At 38.3% G+C, this 18,195-nt stretch overlaps 1 protein-coding gene across 2 annotated transcripts in view; it reads right to left on the bottom strand.

Moving 5' to 3' along the window:
- Positions 1 to 18,195, bottom strand: part of GRIN3A (glutamate ionotropic receptor NMDA type subunit 3A) — a 205,755-nt gene that overhangs the window by 46,107 nt on the left and 141,453 nt on the right. For both annotated transcript variants that reach the window (XM_086315751.1, XM_086315750.1), the window contains exon 5: positions 16,573 to 16,688. In XM_086315751.1, the coding sequence (XP_086171877.1) occupies positions 16,573 to 16,688 (116 nt within the window). The remainder of the gene's footprint in view (positions 1 to 16,572; positions 16,689 to 18,195) is intronic.

Genomic DNA, 18,195 nt, shown 5'->3' on the forward strand with positions numbered 1-18,195 from the left:
GTACAGCAGAAATTAACACATTGTAAAGCAGTGATACTCCAATAAAAATTAATAAAATAATTTAAAAATGAAGGCAAAGAAACCAAGAAACAAAAAACATATGCACATAACTTTATATAAATAGATAGATAGCAAGGACCTACTGTTTAGCATAGGGAACTCTACTCAATAATCTGTAATAACCTAGATGGGAAAAGAATCTGAAAAATAATAGATATATTTATTCATATAACTAAATCACTTTGCTATATACTTAAAATTAATACAACATTGTAAATCAACTATAATATAAAATAAAATTTTTTAAATGTTAAAAACATCCAAAGATACTTCATGGAAACAAATGCTTCCTATCATGTTTCCATCTTACAATTTATTTCCAAAGACATTAGTTTTTATTCTTTTTTAAAATTGTAGATACACAAGCCCTTTTTAAAAAGTTGATTTATTTTTCATTGAAGGATAATTGCTTTACAGAATTTTGTTGTTTTCTGTAAAAACTCAACATGAATTAGCCATGCTGCTGCTGCTAAGTCACTTCAGTCATGTCCGACTCTGTGTAACCCCATAGACAGCAGCCCACCAGGCTCCCCCATCCCTGGGATTCTCCAGGCAAGAACACTGGAGTGGGTTGCCATTTCCTTCTCCAATGCATGAAAGTGAAGTCACTCAGTCGTGTCTGACTCTTAGCGACCCCATGGACTGCAGCCTACCAGGCTCTCCATCCATGGGATTTTCCAGGCAAGGGTACTGGAGTGGGATGCCATTGCCTTCTCCGAATTAGCCATAGGTATACATATATCCCCTCCCTTTTGAAACTCCCTCCCATATCCCTCCCCATCCCACCCCTCTATGCTGATACAGAGCCCCTGTTTGAGTTTCCTGAGCCATACAACAAATTCCTGTTGGCTATCTATTTTACATATGGTAATGTAAGCGCCCATGTTACTCTTTCCATATATCTCACTCTCTCCTCCCCTCTCCCTATGTCCATAAGTCTATTCTCTATGTCTCTCCATTGTTGCCCTGTAAATAAATTCTTTAGTACCATTTTTCTAGATTCTGTATTTATGTGTTAGAATAAAAATGTTTATCTTTCTCTTTCTGACTTATTCCACTCTCTATAATAGGTTCTAGGTTCATCCACCTCATCAGAACTGACTCAAATGCATTCTTTTTTATGGCTGAGTAATATTCCATTGTGTATATGTACCACAACTTCTTTATTCATTCATCTGTCCTTGGACATCTAGGCTGCTTCCATATTCTAGCTATTGTAAATAGTGCTGAAATGAACAAAGAGATACTTGTGTCTCTTTCAATTTTGGTGTCCTCAGGGTATATGCCTAGGAGTGGGATTGCTGGGTCATATGGTGGTTTTGAGGAATCTCCTCATTGTGTTAGTTTTTTTGGGAATCTCCATACCGTCTTCCATAGTGGCTGGATCAGTTTACATTCCCAGCAACAGTGCAAGAGCTTTCCCTTTTCTTCACACCCTCTCCAGCATTTATTGTTTGTAGACTTTTTGATGAGGGCCATTCCAACTGGTGTGAGGTGATATCTCGTTGTAGTTTTGATTTGCATTTTTCTAATAATGAGCTATGTTGAACATCTTTTCATGTGTTTGTTAGCCAATTGTATGTCTTCTTTGGAGAAATGTCTGTTTAGCTCTTTTCCCTACTTTTTGACTGGGTGGTTTGTTTTTCTGGTATTGAGTTATATGAGCTGCTTGTATATTTTGGAAATTAATCCTTTGTCAGTTGTTTCATTTGATATTATTTTCCCCCATTCTGAGGGTTGTCTTTTCACCTTGCTTGTAGTTTCCTTTGCTGTGAAAAAACTTTAAAATTTCATCAGGTCCCACTTGTTTACTTTTGTTTTTATTTCCATTATTCTAGGATGAGAATCATAGAGGATCTTGCTTTGATTTATGTCATCGAGTGTTCTGCCTATGTTTTCCTCTAAGAGTTTTATAGGTTCTGGTCTTACATTTAGGTCTTTAATCCATTTTGAGTTTATCTTTGAGTATGGTGTTAGGAAGTGTTCTAATTTCATTCTTTTACATGTATCTGTCCAGTTTTCCCAGCACCATTTATGGAAGAGGCTGTCTTTGCCTCATTGTATATTCTTGCCTCCTTTGTCAAAATTAAGGTACCCATAGGTGCATGGGTTTATTTCTGGGCTTTCTATCTTGTTCCATTGGTCTATATTTCTGTTTTTGTGCTAGTACCATACTGTCTTAATGACTGTAGCTTTGTAGTATAATCTGAAATCAGGAAGGTTGATTCCTCCAGCTCCATTCTTCTTTCTCAAGACTGTCTTGGCTATTTGAGGTCTTTTATATATGAATTGTGAATTTTTTTGTTCTAGTTCTGTGAAAAATGCCTTGGTAATTTGATAGGGATCGCATTAAATCTGCAGATTGCCTTTGGTATTACAGTCGTTTTCACAATATTGATTCTTCCTACTCAGGAACATGGAACATCTCTTTATCTGTTTATGTCATCTTTGATTTCTTTAATCAGTGTCTTATAATTTTCTGTGTACAGTTCTTTTGTCTCCTTAGGTAAGTTTATTCCTAGATATTTAATTATTTTTGTTTCAATGGTGAATGGGATTGATTCCTTAATTTCTCTTTCTGATTATTCATTGTTAGTACATAGAAATGCAAGTGATTTTTATGTATTGATTTTGTATCCTGCAACTTTGCTAAATTCACTGATTAGCTCTAGTAATTTTCTGAGAGTATCCTTAGGGTTTTCTATGAATACCAGACCACCTGATCTGCCTCTTGAGAAACCTGTATGCAGGTCAGGAAGCAACAGTTAGAACTGGACATGGAACAACAAACTGGTTCCAAATAGGAAAAGGAGTACATCAAGGCTGTATATTGTTACCCTGCTTACTTAACTTATATGCAGAGTACATCATGAGAAATGCTGGGCTGGAAGAAACACAAGCTGGAATCAAGATTGCCAGGAGAAATATCAATAACCTCAGATAAGCAGATGATACCACCCTTATGGCAGAAAGGGAAGAAGAACTAAAGAGCCTCTTGATGAAAGTGAAAGAGGAGAGTGAAAAAGTTGGCTTAAAACTCAACATTCAGAAAATGAAGATCATGGCATCTGGTCCCATCACTTCATGGCAAATAGATGGGGAAACAGTGGCTGACTTTATTTTTTGGGGGTGGGGGTGGGGGGCTTCAAAATCACTGCAAATGGTGATTGCAGCCATGAAAATTAAAAGACGCTTACTCCTTGGAAGGAAAGTTATGACCAACCTAGACAGCATATTAAAAAGCAGAGACATTACTTTGCCAGCAAAGGTCCGTCTAGTCAAAGCTATGGTTTTTCCAGTGGTCATGTATGGATGTGAGAGTTGGACTGTGAAGAAAGCTGAGCACTGAAGAATTGATGCTTTTGAACTGTGGTGTTTCAGAAGACTCTTGAGAGTCCCTTGGACTGCAAGGAGATCCAACCAGTCCATTCTAAAGGAGATCAGTCCTAGGTGTTCATTGGAAGGACTGATGCTGAAGCTGAAACTCCAATTCTTTGGCCACCTGATGAGGGGATCTGACTCATTTGAAAAGACCCTGATGCTAGGAAAGATTTAGGGCAGGCGGAGAAGGGGATGACAGAGGGTGAAATGGTTGGATGGCATCACCGACTCAATGGACATGGGTTTGGGTAGACTCCGGCAGTTGGTGATGGACAGGGAGGCCTGGCATGCTGCGGTTCATGGGGTCGCAAAGAGTTGGACACGACTGAGCGACTGAACTGAACTGAACTGATGTTCAGTATTATGTCATCTGCAAACAGTGAGAGCTTTACTTCTTCTTTTCCAACCTGGATTCCTTTTATTTCTTTTTCTTCTCTGATTGATGAAGCTAGGACTTCCAGAACTATGTTGGATAATAGTGTTGAAAGTGGACAACCTTGTCTTGTTCCTGATCTTAGGGGGAATGTTTTCAGTTTTTCACCATTGAGAATAATATTTTCTGTTCAGTTCAGTTCAGTCGCTCAGTCGTGTCCAACTCTTTGCAACCCCATGAATTGCAGCACGCCAGGCCTCCCTGTCCATCACTAACTCCTGGAGTTCACTCAGACCCATGTCCATCGAGTCGGTGATGCCATCCAGCCATCTCATCCTCTGTTGTCCCCTTCTCCTCTTGCCCCCGATCCCTCCCAGCATCAGGGTCTTTTCCAGTGAGTCAACTCTTTGCATGAGGTGGCCAAAGTATTGGAGTTTCAGCTTCATATATGGCCTTTACTATGTTGAGTTAGGTTACTTCTAGGCCCAGTTTTTGAAGAGTTTTAATAAATGGGTACTGAATTTTTTCAAAGGCTCTTTCTGCATCTATTGAGATGATCAAATGATTTTTATCTTTCAATTTGTTAATATGGTGTATCACATTGATTGATTGGTGTATATATTGAAGAATCCTTGCATTCCTAGAATAAGTCCTACTTGAGCATGGTGTATGAGCTTTTTGATGTGTTGCTGAATTCTGTTTGCTAAAAATTTTTGAGTATTTTTGCATGTATTGGCCTGTAGTTTCCTTTTTTGTGTTGTTTTGTCTGGTTTTGGTATCAGGGTAATGGTGGCCTCATAGAATGAATTTGGAAGTGTTACTTCCTCTGCAAGTTTTTGAAAGAGTTTTAGAAGGATAGGCATTAGCTCTTCTCTAAACATTTGATCAGAGAAGGCAATGGTACCCCACTCCAGTACTCTTGCCTGGAAAATCCCATGGATGGAGGAGCCTGGTAGGCTGCAGTCCATGGGGTCGCGAAGAGTCGGACACGACTGAGTGACTTCACTTTCATGCATTGGAGAAGGAAATGGCAACCCACTCCAGTGTTCTTGCCTGGAGAATCCCAGGGAAGGGGGAGCCTGGTGGGCTGCTGTCTATGGGGTTGCACGGAATTGGACACGACTGAAGTGACTTAGCAGCAGCAAGCGTTTGATAGACTTCTCCCGTGAAGCCATCTGGTCCTGGGCTTTTGTTTTTTTTGGGATTTTTGATCACAGCTTCCATTTTAGTGCTTGTAATTGGGTTTCTCATAATTTTTATTTCTTCCTGGTTCAGTCTTGGAAGATTGAACTTTTCTAAGAATCTCTCCATTTCTTCCAGGTTATCTATTTTATTGCCATATAGTTGTTCATAATATCTTTTATAATCCTTTGTATTTGTGCATTGTCTGTTGGAACCTCTCCTTTTTCATTTCTAATTTTGTTGATTTGATTCTTCTCTCTTATCTTCTTAATGAGTCTGGCTAGCGGTTTGTCAATTTTGTTAATCTTCTCAAAGAACCAGCTTCTAGTTTTATTAATCTTTACTATTGTTTCTTTTATTTCTTTTTCATTTATTTCTGCTCGGATCTTTATGATTTCTTTCCTTCTACTAATTTTTTTTTTTTTTTTATTTTGTTCCCATGGATGGAGGAGCCTGGTGGGCTGCAGTCCATGGGGTCGCTAAGAGTCAGACACGACTGAGCGACTTCTCTTTCTTTCTTTCTTTAGGTGTAAAGTTAGGTTGTCTATTCAATGTTTTTCTTGTTTCTTGAGGTAAGATTGTATTGCTATAAACTTCTCTCTTAGAACTGCTTTTGCTGCTTCCCATAGGTTTTGAGTTGTGGTGTTTTCATTGTCATTTGTTTCTAGAAATTTTTTGATTTCTTCAGTAACCTGTTGGTTATTTAGAAACAGATTGCTTAATCTCCATGTGTTTGTGTTTCTTACAGTTTTTTTTTTTCTTCTTGTAATTGATATCTAGTCTCATAGCATTGTGGTTGGAGAAGATGATGCTTGATACAATTTCAATTTTCTTAAATTTACTGAGGTTTCACTTGTGACCCAAGATGTGATCTATCCTGGAGAATGTTCCATGTGCACTTGAGAAGACGGTATATTCTTCTGCTTTTGGATGGAATGTCTTGAAGTTATCAATGAGATCCATCTCATCTAGTGTATCATTTAAGACTTGATTTCCTTATTAATTTTGTATTTTGATGATCGTCCATTGGTGTGAGTGAGGTGTTTAAGTCTCCTACCATTACTGTGTTACTGTCAATTTCTGCTTTTATGTCTGTTAGTGTTTGTCTAACTTATGTACTGAAGTGCTTCTATGTTGGTTGCATAGATATTTCCAATTGTATGTCTTCCTCTTGGATTGATCCCTTGATCATTATGTAGTGTCCTTCCTTATCTCTTGTAATTTCCCTAATTTTAAGGTCTATTTTGTCAGATATGAGGACTACTACTCCAGCTTTCTTTTGCTTCCCATTTGCATGGAATATATTTTTCCATCCTCTCACTTTCAGTCTGTATGTGTCTTGAGGTCTGAAGTGGGTTTCTTGTAGACAGCATATATATGGGTCTTGTTTTGTATCCATTCAGCTAGTCTGTGTCTTTTCGTTGGAGCATTTAATCCATTTACATTTAAAGTAATTATTGATATATATATGGCCTTCTCTTGTGGCTCACACAGTAAAGCGTCTGCCTACAATGCAGGAGACCCAGGTTCGATCCGTGGGTCAGGAAGATCCCCTGGAGAAGGAAATGGCAACCCACTCCAGTATTCTTGCCTGGAAAATCCCATGGACGGAGGAGCTTGGTTGGCTACTGTCCATGGGGTTGCAAAGAGTCGGACACGACTGAGCGACTTCACTATCACTATTGATATATATGTTCCTTTTGCCATTTTCTTAATTTTGGGGGTTGGTTTTGTAGATCTTTTTTCTTCTCTTGTATTTCTTGACTATATAAATCCCTTTAACATTTGCTGTAAAGCTGGTTTGATAGTACTGAATTCTCTTAACTTTTGCTTTTCTGAAAAGTTTTTTGTTTCTCCATCAATTTTGAATGAGATCCTTGCTGGTTACAGTAATCTTGGTTGTAGATTTTTCCCTTTCAGTACTTTAAATATATCCTGCCATTCCCTTCTGGCCTGCAGAGTTTCTGCTGAAAGATCAGCTGTTAAGCGTATGGGGTTTCCCTTGTATCTTACTTGTTGCTTTTCCCTTGCTGCTTCTAGTATTCTTTCATTGTGTTTAGTCTTTTTAGTTTGATTAGTATGTGTCTTGGAGTGCTTCTTTTTGTGTTTATCCTGTATGGGACTTTCTGTGCCTCTTGGACTTGATTGACTATTTCCTTTTCTATAATGGGGAAATTTTCAACTATAATCTCTTCAAAAATTTTCTCATACCCTTTTTTTTTCTCTTCTTCTTCTGGGACCCCTATAATTCGAATGTTGATGCTTTTGATATTGTCCCAGATGTCTCTGGGGCTGTCTTCAGTTCCTTTCATTCTTTTTACTTTATCTGCTCTTCAGAAGTTATTTCCATCATTTTATCTTCCAGCTCACTGATTCATTCTGCTTCCAACTCACTGATTTGTTCTGCTTCAGATGTTCTGCAATTGATTCCTTCTAGAGTATTTTTAATTTCAGTAATTGTGTTGTTTGTCTCTGTATGTTTATTCTTTAATTCTTCTAAGTCTTTGTTAATTGATTCTTATATTTTCTCCATTTTGTTTTCAAGGTTTTTGATAATCTTTACTATCATTTTTATGAATTCCTTTTCATGTAGTTTGCCTATTTCCTCTTCATTTATTTGAACTTTGTGTTTCTAGTTTGTTTCTTCATTTGTGTAGTATTTCTCTGCCTTTTCATTATTTTTTTTCTTTTACCTTATTGTGTTTGAGGTCTCCTTTTCCCAGGCTCCAAGGAAAGTTGAATTCTTTCCTTGAAGAAGGTTGAATTCTTTCTTCCTTTTGGTTTTTTCCCTCCTAAGGTTGGTCCAGTGTTTTGTGTAAGCTTCATCTACAGTGAGATTTGTGCTGAGTTTCTGTTTGTTTGTTTTTCCTCTGGTGGGCAAGCTGAGTGAGGTGGTAATCCTGTCTGATGATGATTGGCTTTGTATTTTTGTTTTGTTTGTTGTTTAGATGAGGAGTCCTGCACAGGGTGTTACTGGTGGTTGGGTGATGTTGGATCTTGTATTCAAGTGGTTTCCTTTGTGTGAGCTCTCACTATTTGATACTCCCTAGGGCAACCCACTCCAGTACGTTTGCCTGGAAAATCCCATGGACAGAGGAGCCTGGTGGGCTGCAGTCCACGGGGTCGTGAAGAGTTGGACATGACTGAGTGATTTCACTTTCACTTTTCACTTTCATGCATTGGAGGAGGAAATGACAACCCACTCCAGTGTTCTTGCCTGGAGAATCCCAGAGATGGCGGAGCCTGGTGGGCTGCTGTCTATGGGGCCGCACAGAGTCAGACACGATTGAAGTGACTTAGCAGCAGTAGCAGTAGCAGCAGGGTTAGTTCTCTGGTAGTCTAGGGTCTTGGAAGGCCACTCTAAAGGCTCAGGGCTTGATCTCTGTTGCTCCTGGTAACAGTGTTAGGCTTTTTAGGGACCACCTAGGAAGGCAGCAGTCAAACAGGGCTGGTCTTCCTGGGGTGAGGAGTCCACCTCCAGCTCAGGACAGGGCAGTGACTCAGGTCTCTGGGCACATTGTGTCATTTCACTCGGGAAATCTTTGGTGCAGCTTTTCTGGTCATGGCTCAGGTTTTGTGATCTTAGCACATGAGAGTCCAGGCGTAGGTGAATTGAGCTTCTCTTTCTGGGCTCTGGTCATGTAATTCACTGAAGGAAAGTCAAGGCCATGTGTTCACTAGTCCGTCTCCTCCTCTGATTACACAAGTCCTTTTTAAAAAAATATATGAGGCTTGACATTTGTGTATAACTAATAAAAGAGAAGAAATAAATAATACAGAAAAAATTTTGCATTTTAAAGAGCTGTATGTTTTTTCCCCTTGGTAATTTTGTTTGTTCCTTAACAATGGAGAGTCAAGGAAATGATGACAATGTCAAGAGAATGATTAGAATTTTCCATTCAAAGACCTATTTTGAGTGCCTATTTTGTGCCTAGTAGTTCTGGTTTGAAAGGCAAGACTGACAATAAAAGACTTTACCCGGGCAGTCTGTTCTTCAGCTGATGTTATCATTAAATGCCTTTTTTTTTTTTTTTTAAAGTAATAGGTAACTATAAGGAAGTAACAAAGTTTCTTTAGAAATGTTTATTATAATGAATGCTATTGACAATTCAGTTGCACAGACATTCACTCAGTACCTATTTGCATGTCAGGCACAATACTAGTCATGTGTATAATAATATTCACTGACATTCACACATTTATTCATTCACTCATTCATCCATTCAATGAATATTTACTGAGTGAATAGGCACTGTGTTAAGTGGTTGGGATTTAGCAGTAAGTAAGGTAAATATAGTCCCTGCTGTCATGGCGTGTATCCTCTTAGGGAGGCAGATACTAAACAATGTATTGCATAATGATTATTTCATTACAACTGAGACATCTAAGGTTGTACCAGCTTGTGGGAGAAGGACAGAGACTTACACAAACAAGTAAGGACTTGAAACTATCTGGTGAGTGTGGTCAGAATACTTAGGCCAGGTTTGCTGAATAATTTGTATTTTTTCCTCCTGAGGCAATAACTTTTAACAACAACAACAACAACAATTTCTAATACTATAGAGGGCTTACTATTTGCCAAGTACTGCTCAGTAATGGACTTTTTACATGCCTTACTCCAGTTTATAGATCTTGTAATAGTCTAAGATTGCATACTAGATTGTGGCATACAGGTCAGTTAAATCCTTCTGGGGTTCTAATAATGAGAACCTGAACATACTGAGCCCTAATGTGTGCCAGATACCACCCATGCAGGATATGTATTACTTAGTTCAGGTCAGTCACTCAGTCGTGTCTGACTCTGCAACCCCATGGACTGCAGCAATCCAGGCTTCCTTGTCCATCACCAACTTCTGGAGCTTGCTTAAACTCATCTCCATTGAGTCGGTGATGCCATCCAACCATCTCATCCTCTGTCGTCCCCTTCTCCTCCTGCCCTCAATCTTTCCCAGCATCAGGGTCTTTTCCAATGAGTCAGTTCTTCACATCAGGTGGCCAAAGTATTGGAGTTTCAGCTTCAGCATCAGTCCTTCTAATGAATATTTAGGGCTGATTTCCTTTAAGATTGACTGGTTGGATCCTCTTGTAGTCCAAGGGACTCTTAAGAGTCTTCTGCAACACCACAGTTCAAAAGCATCAATTCTTTGGTGCTCAGCTTTCTTTATAGTCCAACTCACTTATCCATACATGACTACTGGAAAAACCATAGCTTTGACTAGATGGACCTTTATTGGCAAAGTAATGTCTCTGCTTTTTAATATGCTGTCTAGGTTGGTCATAGCTTTTCTTCCAAGGAGTAGAGACTTAAAGACTGAGCAAATAAATGGCCTAATGTCACATAGATCACAGTTGGCAAAGCTAGCATTTGAAATTGGGTCTGCTTGAGTATAAAAACCAGTGCTTCCTCCAATGTATCCATTATAGCATGAGACCAAGGCAAAGGAATATTTGACATATTCCTCCCCTTCAAACAGCCCCTATCACTACAATCATATTGATATAAAATCCCCAAGCAAGGCAATACAGTAAAAACCTACAATCATATAACTGGTGATTTGTTTGTTCTTCTTCCTCTAGTTGTTTCAGATATAAGGTTAGATTGTTTACTTGAGATTTTTCGTGAGGTAAGAGTGTATTGCTATAAACTTTCATCTTAGAACTACTTTTGCTGTATCCCATAGGTTTTGGGCCATTGTGCTTTTGCTTTGTTTTCATTTTTTTTATTTCCTCTTTGATTTCTTCAGTGTGAACTGGTGGTTTGAATTCAGAAGATACAAATATACATGTTATTCATGGACAGATTTTGTCATAAACTTTTTGTAAATTGTGTAAATACAGCATAAGTACAGCTCCAACTGGTATGTGATTGTACATAAATGAGGAAATTAACTAGCAAGGATCCTTCCTGACTATATTGCTTCTCCTAAAAATCCTCTTAAAGTCAGTAATTCCAGTCCAAGTTAATGTAATCATTGCAGAATTGTTTTTGTTTTTCACTTGATAGCTATTTATTGGACACCTATTCATCACTCTCACAAATAGAGGTTGAATGCTATTCTGTCTCAGACACTCAGCCAAGTGCTATAGAGTTTGCAGTGTAGTGTAGTGTTGGTTGCTCAGTTGTGTCCAACTCTTTGAAACCCCATGGATGCAAAGAAAGTTTAAAATTTTTTTAACTTTAAGAAATCTTTAAGAAGAATCTTTATGAAAGTTTAAAAATCTAAAATTAATAGTTATGATATCAGATCAGATCAGATCAGTCGCTCAGTCGTGTCCGACTCTTTGCGGCCCCATGAATCGCAGCACGCCAGGCCTCCCTGTTCATCACCAACTCCCAGAGTTCACTGAGACTCATGTCCATCGAGTCAGTGATGCCATCAAGCCATGTCATCCTCTGTTGTCCCCTTCTCCTCCTGCCCCCAATCCCTCCCAGCATCAGAGTCTTTTCCAATGAGTCAACTCTTCGCATGAGGTGGCCAAAGTACTGGAGTTTCAGCTTTAGCATCATTCCTTCCAAAGAAATCCCAGGGCTGATCTCCTTCAGAATGGACTGGTTGGATCTCCTTGCAGTCCAAGGGACTCTCAAGAGTCTTCTCCAACACCACAGTTCAAAAGTGTCAATTCTTCGGCGCTCAGCCTTCTTCACAGTCCAACTCTCACATCCATACATGACCACAGGAAAAACCATAGCCTTGACTAGATGGACCTTTGTTGGCAAAGTAATGTCTCTGCTTTTGAATATGCTATATAGGTTGGTCATAACTTTCCTTCCAAGGAGTAAGCGTCTTTTAATTTCATGGCTGCAATCACCATCTGTAGTGATTTTGGAGCCCAGAAAAATAAAGTCTGACACTGTTTCCATTGTTTCCCCATCTATTTCCCATGAAGTGATGGGACCAGATTTGCATATTTTAAGAATAGAATTTTGGCATTACAACAGAAGTATAAAAATTACCTTAAGGGAAAATGTTATGTTGAAATTGCAGATACATTTAGAAAAAATTGCTACATAGGAAATAATATTAAAGCACTCTACTTTATCATGTTAAGGTTAATATGTAATTGACTGCTAAAAATAGATTACATTCTTTAAAAATTTCCATTTTAATACATATATTAAATATTAATATTTTAATTATTATTGGCATTAATAACAATTATTATTAGCTAACTAAAACAACTATGCATATGGAATATGGAGAAAAACAGGAAAAATAGTTATGTGGCAATTAGAAGAGGTATGTGTTAAAAGACATAAAAATCAATTTTATTCAGAAACATAAAATAGTAAAACCTTGAAGATTTTATTTCTGTCCTCTTTGTCAGCTATTTTTCAAATTTGATTGTGTTCATTGGTCAATGAATTCTTATCTTTAAGTTGCTGACTCAACTTAGCAGCCTGATTTGCTTTCATTATCATTAGAAATTTGGCTTTGCAATGAAGATGAGGCTGACTATTTTGTGGTTGATGGATGAAGCAAAACGGAATCCTTCAACCCTAGAGATGAAGGCTTCAGGCACCCTGGAAATAGGATACAGCTTAATAGCCCAAAAGAACAATTTTCAGAATAGAATTCTGATATTTACCCGTGGATAAATCAGCTTTACTAAGCAAAGAGTGGTAGAAATATATTTTGGCTAGCAAGTGTATAGTTAGAAATTCATAGACTACAAAAACCTTCCTGAAATGTGGTTGGAAAATAGATATTTTGAAAATAAGATCTTAGTGTTAAAAACACCTCTGGAAGAAAGATCAATTCAGTTTTACAGTCTGTCCTAGGAATACAATAATTAGCAACTCCAGGGCAATGGTTAAGCATATTTTGGAATAGTTTTAAACTTAAAGGAGACTTTAAAAATGGGTTTCCCTTATCCTCAGCACATCAAAGTGGAGATAGAGTGTGTGGAAGAAGCTGAGATATATGAAGGCTATCTATCTCGGGATAATTTTATAGTAAATTGGTCTCAATCTTTTAATTCAATATACTGAATAATAGCCTGGTGGCTCAGATGGAAAAGAATCTATCTGCAATACAGGAGAACCGGGCTTGATCCCTGAGTCAGGAAAATCCTTTGGAGAAGGAAATTGCAACCCACTCTAGTATTCTTGCCTTGAAAATTCTATGGACGAGAAGGCTGGTGGGCTACAGTCCAAGGGGTCACAAGGAGTCGGACACTATGAGCCATTAACACTCTCACTGTCACTTTTACTATGCGCTTGAACATGCTTTACATGTATTATTTTACTTAATCATCACAGCAACTCTGTCCTAGATGTACTATTCACAAACCCATTATGCAGATGAGGAAGCTGAAGAACAGATTGTGACTTGCCCAACTAACAGTTATTTGGGAACAGCAACTCTATTCTAACCTAAGCACTCAAGACTCCAGAGCTAGTGCTTCAAGCGCTGTACTAAATAATTAGTGGAAAGCAAGTAAAAGAACAAACTCAAAAACAGGCAAAGGTCTTTGGCAGAAAGGTCACAAATCATTACTGTGCAGTTCCATTACTCTTTCTTCTCATTTGACCTTTACTGTCGGTTTACTCCAATGCATAAATTTGGGACATGTATTCAATTATCTCAATACTTTCTTTTTTCAGAGCACACAATATATCTTTGTGTCCCTGGTATATAGTTTTTAATAAGGCCAGAGACTTTCCACATGTTCTTGAATTTTTAATAATTTTGGTTTGCTGCACTGAAGACTCACGGAATGGTTTCAAAGTCAATGTGGACTGTTGTCTCTCATTTGCTGCCCATTGACCTTTTTTTATTTAAAAAAATTTTTATTATTATTATTATTTTTTTACTTTACAATATTGTATTGGTTTGCCAGACTCATCAAGAAACAGAGGGAGAAAAATCAAATCAATAAAATTAGAAATGAAAATGGAGAGATCACAGCAGACAACACACAAATACAAAGGATCATAAGAGACTACTATCAGCAATTATATGCCATTGACCTTTAGGTGTTAAATAAATGCAGAATGGTGAAGTTGGGAAGGGTATTTAGTAGTCACACTGAGTTGATATAATGTCATTACTACAGAGAGTGATGGCATCACTGACTCAATGGGCATGAGTTTGTGTAAACTCTGGGAGTTGGTGATGGACAGGGAGGCCTGGCAGGCTGCAGTCTGTGGGGTCACAAAGAGTCGGACATGACTGAGCGACTGAACTGAACAGAGAGTGAATGTACCTTCAGCATGAAGGAATCAATGGATTCCATTTTCCCTCCTAAGTTCCAAAAATTATTTAAACACTTTGGAAAGTATATGCAGACTTTTCAGGGTACTTTTGATTACCTACATAAGGAAGTGATTAGGTATTTAGTCAAATACAACCTAGTGAGTTATATAATAGGGTATTAAATCATTTATTACATAACTGTTATATGCCTTGCATTGTACTAGATCCTGTGAGAGAATACAGACATATGGAACATTCCTGTAAGCTAATCAGGTAAAAATTGTTGATAAACTGCTTTTGTGATATTTTATGCCTGTAAAGTCTAATTAATTAATAATAAAGTACACAGTTTCATAAATTCAAAAAACCTAAATGTTGTTAATGAAAAGCATATAATATTTTTTTAAAAATTTCATGAAGAGGGAAATATTCCATTAAAACCTATTAGATTAACTTTTTCTTTACAGTCACAGTCAAGAGCTTTATTAGTATCTCTATCACATTACTTTCTGTAACTTATAAGTGTCCTTACTTTGTGTTTTACCAAGTTCTGCTTTTAGGTTGTAAACTTGTTCACAGAGGCTGTATTGAATTAAAATTTCGTCACCCAGAATAAACCAGCAGTGGCTTTTAAAAGAATAAACCAACAATGATGAGAATATTCTCTGTATTCAAGTCTATAGTCTTTCTGCTGTCTTGCAGAGAGAGTGTTTCCCTGCACCATTTTGTATTTATTCCCTTGGAAAACAATGTGGTGTCTGGAGATGATGGAGACTGTAAGACACCAAGTCTCACGAGCACAGATGGAAATGTAAACAGGGAACCAGTGGGGAATTAATTGTGTGGCATCTGGCACTGGGGTCCGGCAGAGGCAAACAAGCCATTTCACCACTGCCTTTTGACAAGATAGAGTTGCCCCCTGAAAACAAAGGTGGAAAACAAGAATCCCTCATTCTTTCACCCACTACAAATGATTCATTGTTAACAGCTGCTAATGGCAAAAGGGACTTCAATTACCCAGTGTATCTAGGATAGAAAAAGGAAATAACATCCTTTCCATTTACCCAGATGCCACACAAATGGGAAATTTTCCATTGTTACATTGAAATGTGGTTATATAATCAATGTTCTTTTAGTTTTCTAGTTTTTCTTTGGTTTCTCTTTTTTTGCCCTGCTACACAATTGTCTCTGTCTCTGTCACTGTTGTCTCAACAGAAGACCCCTATCACTAAATGTCTCTCTTCCTGTGTTCTATTCCAGGCTAAGGTGGAGGTCACTTTGCCTGGAAAGGGGGTTGATTTCTCTTAGGAGAAGGCTCAAAGAAACAGCTGTTACATTCTCATTCATCACAAAAATGAAGATAGAAAAAAAACCAAAAACTGCTGACGTGTTTAGGAGAGACAGAGACCAACTGTAGTCAGTTGGGGAACTGGAATCTGAATAGCCTTGATATACTAGTTAACATACAGGAAAGTATAGTTTCCTGGAAACAGGACTTGAGCATCCCCATGGGATTATTTCTAGTCAAAATGCTTTCTGACAAGTGAGTATGATTGTTCTGGGAGCCAGTATGTACTGTCAGAGGAGGGAAGCTGGGACTTGGAGATGTGAAATTTGCTGGTTCAAACTATCTGCTCCATATATCAACTATTGTCCAGAATGAAAGGAGCTACTGACAATGCAATCTTTCTTTGGTCCTGAAGTTTGATTGATTGTCTGACCAAGTTGAAAGCAAAAATTTGCTGCCAGTGGGGAGAAAGACAAATCTGAGGTCCCAAACAAAGTTTTGTTTAGGACACTTAGAGGTTACTAAATTACAGGGGTTGATTTTTTTCTACTTATTTTTCAACTAGTGGAAACATTTATTTAAGGACTATGAGATTTGTATTCTAATTTCAGTATTATCATCTAATTGTGTGATTATGAGAAAGTAATATATTGTCTCTGAACTTTCTCGTGGATAAAACTAAGCAGCTTGCATTAAATCATTACTGGGGTCCTTTTAGTTGTAACACAATCATTCTAGTTTTAGTATCAGATTCATTATAGGATTTGGCCATTAGAAAATACAGATTAAATTAAAACTGGACTCCCTGTTTACTACAGTGTCAACACTCCCAGATATCTGAAGCAACACCGTTTGGATAACAATGATATTTTGGTTGTTGTTTTTCTAACAATTGGATAAAAATATGTTGGTGGAGTAGGTAGAAAATAAATACCTAACTTCAGCAACTTAATAGCTGAGTACTTAAGAGCTGAAAATGAAAACAAGGGAAAATGAATAGCTCTTTGCCTCTGACACTGGCATTTGTGACTTGCTAGGTTGGCAAACAGCACATCCCGAGTAAAAGTGCATCAAGAATGATTGATTAATACCTTCTATGGCAAATGGCTTCCCCACAGTTAGAAGTTTGCAGTCAGCATCTACTGACACTTCGTAATCCAGAAGGGCTTTGTCCATGATGAAGGCATCTAGTTTCTCTGGATCATTCCTATGTTTAAGACCAAAAGAAGAAAAGTGGAAAATGATTTATTAATAGACAGGAAACACTAAGTCTGACAGCTAGCTTTTGTTTAGGGAGCAGAAATCTGGACAGTAGGGGCAGTCCAAGCTGGGCAGCTGCTGGTCCTGCCTTGGTGACATCTCACTGACCTGCAGAGAACAGACTAGGGGAAACAGACACTTGTAACAGAGAGCATGACATCTTTCCAGGGGTTAAATTGAACAACAAAACCAGAGTGACCCTGAATTGAGTGCAAAGGTAAATAGTCATGGTTCATTTCTCATACATTAACTGAATGACCTTTTTTTTTGGTCATGCTACATGTAGGATCTCAGTTCCCCAACCAGGGATCAAACTCTCCCTGTAGCGGAAGTGCAGAGTCTTAAGCACTGGACCACCGAATGAAGTCCTCCAAATGACTTCTTGGTGTAGGCATTATATTTATTGTTCTCCATACCCTTTATTATGACTCTGAAGAGGGAGGTGGGCTTCCCTGGTGCCTCAGATGGTAAAGAATCTGCCTGTAATGCACGAGACCCAGGTTCAATCCCTGAGTTGGGAAGGTCCCCTGGAGAAGGAAATGACAACCAACTCCAGTATTCTTGCTTGGGAAATCCCATGTCCATGGGGTTGCAAAGAGTTGGACATGACTGAACAACTATCACTTTCATTTTCACTTGAAGGGGGTGGTAGTATCCTATTTTAACAAATGAAGGAATTGAAGGTTAAGAGAGTTGAAATAAGTTGATCCAGTTCACAAGCCAGTAAGTGTTGGAGCTAGGCAATCTCATTAATCAGTATGTGAAAATTCTTCATTCTTTCTGTCATGATCACTATCATATTCTCCAGAGATCAGGCATTATTTCACATTTGGGAGTACATAATAAAGAAGTGCAAATAACAGATCCAGCACTCTTGGGGAAAAAAGAGTTGAGGTCTCTTTAAAGTCCATAGCTTGTGTTTAATAAATGGAATAGGAAGCATATGTAAATCAGGTCTCTGTGGTCTGATTTATTAATATAACTCCAGAGATTCACGTTTCACTCCCATCCCAGGAGACAGTTCAGGCAAAAATCATTTAAAGGCAAGTATTTCTGACTGTATCAGTGAATTGGCTGTGGGCTGGGCTCAAGATAGCAACAGACGCTTTGTGCATCCTTCTTGTATTCTCCCCCATTTTTTAACATAGGCACAGAAATCGTCCCCAGGAAGGTGGTCAGCATCAGTTGAGTTCCACTTACAAAGGAGGCAAGGGAGAATGAGTTTCTCAGGGAACTGTTTAAGGTGTATGCAAATGACTCTTTGTTTTCAGCTATCTCAAAAAAGGTAGTTCAGTGGCTCAGTCGTGTCTGACTGCGACCCCATGAATCACAGCACACCAGGCCTCCCTGTCCATCACCAACTCCTGGAGTTCACTCATACTCACGTCCATCGAGTCAGTGATGCCATCCAGCTATCTCATCCTCTGTCGGCCCCTTCTTCTCCTGCTCTCAAT

Source organism: Bos grunniens, chromosome 8, assembly GCF_055505025.1.
Source record: "Bos grunniens cultivar Pamir isolate PY7600 chromosome 8, Bosgru_T2T1.0, whole genome shotgun sequence".
In the NCBI taxonomy this organism is placed as follows: domain Eukaryota; kingdom Metazoa; phylum Chordata; class Mammalia; order Artiodactyla; family Bovidae; genus Bos; species Bos grunniens.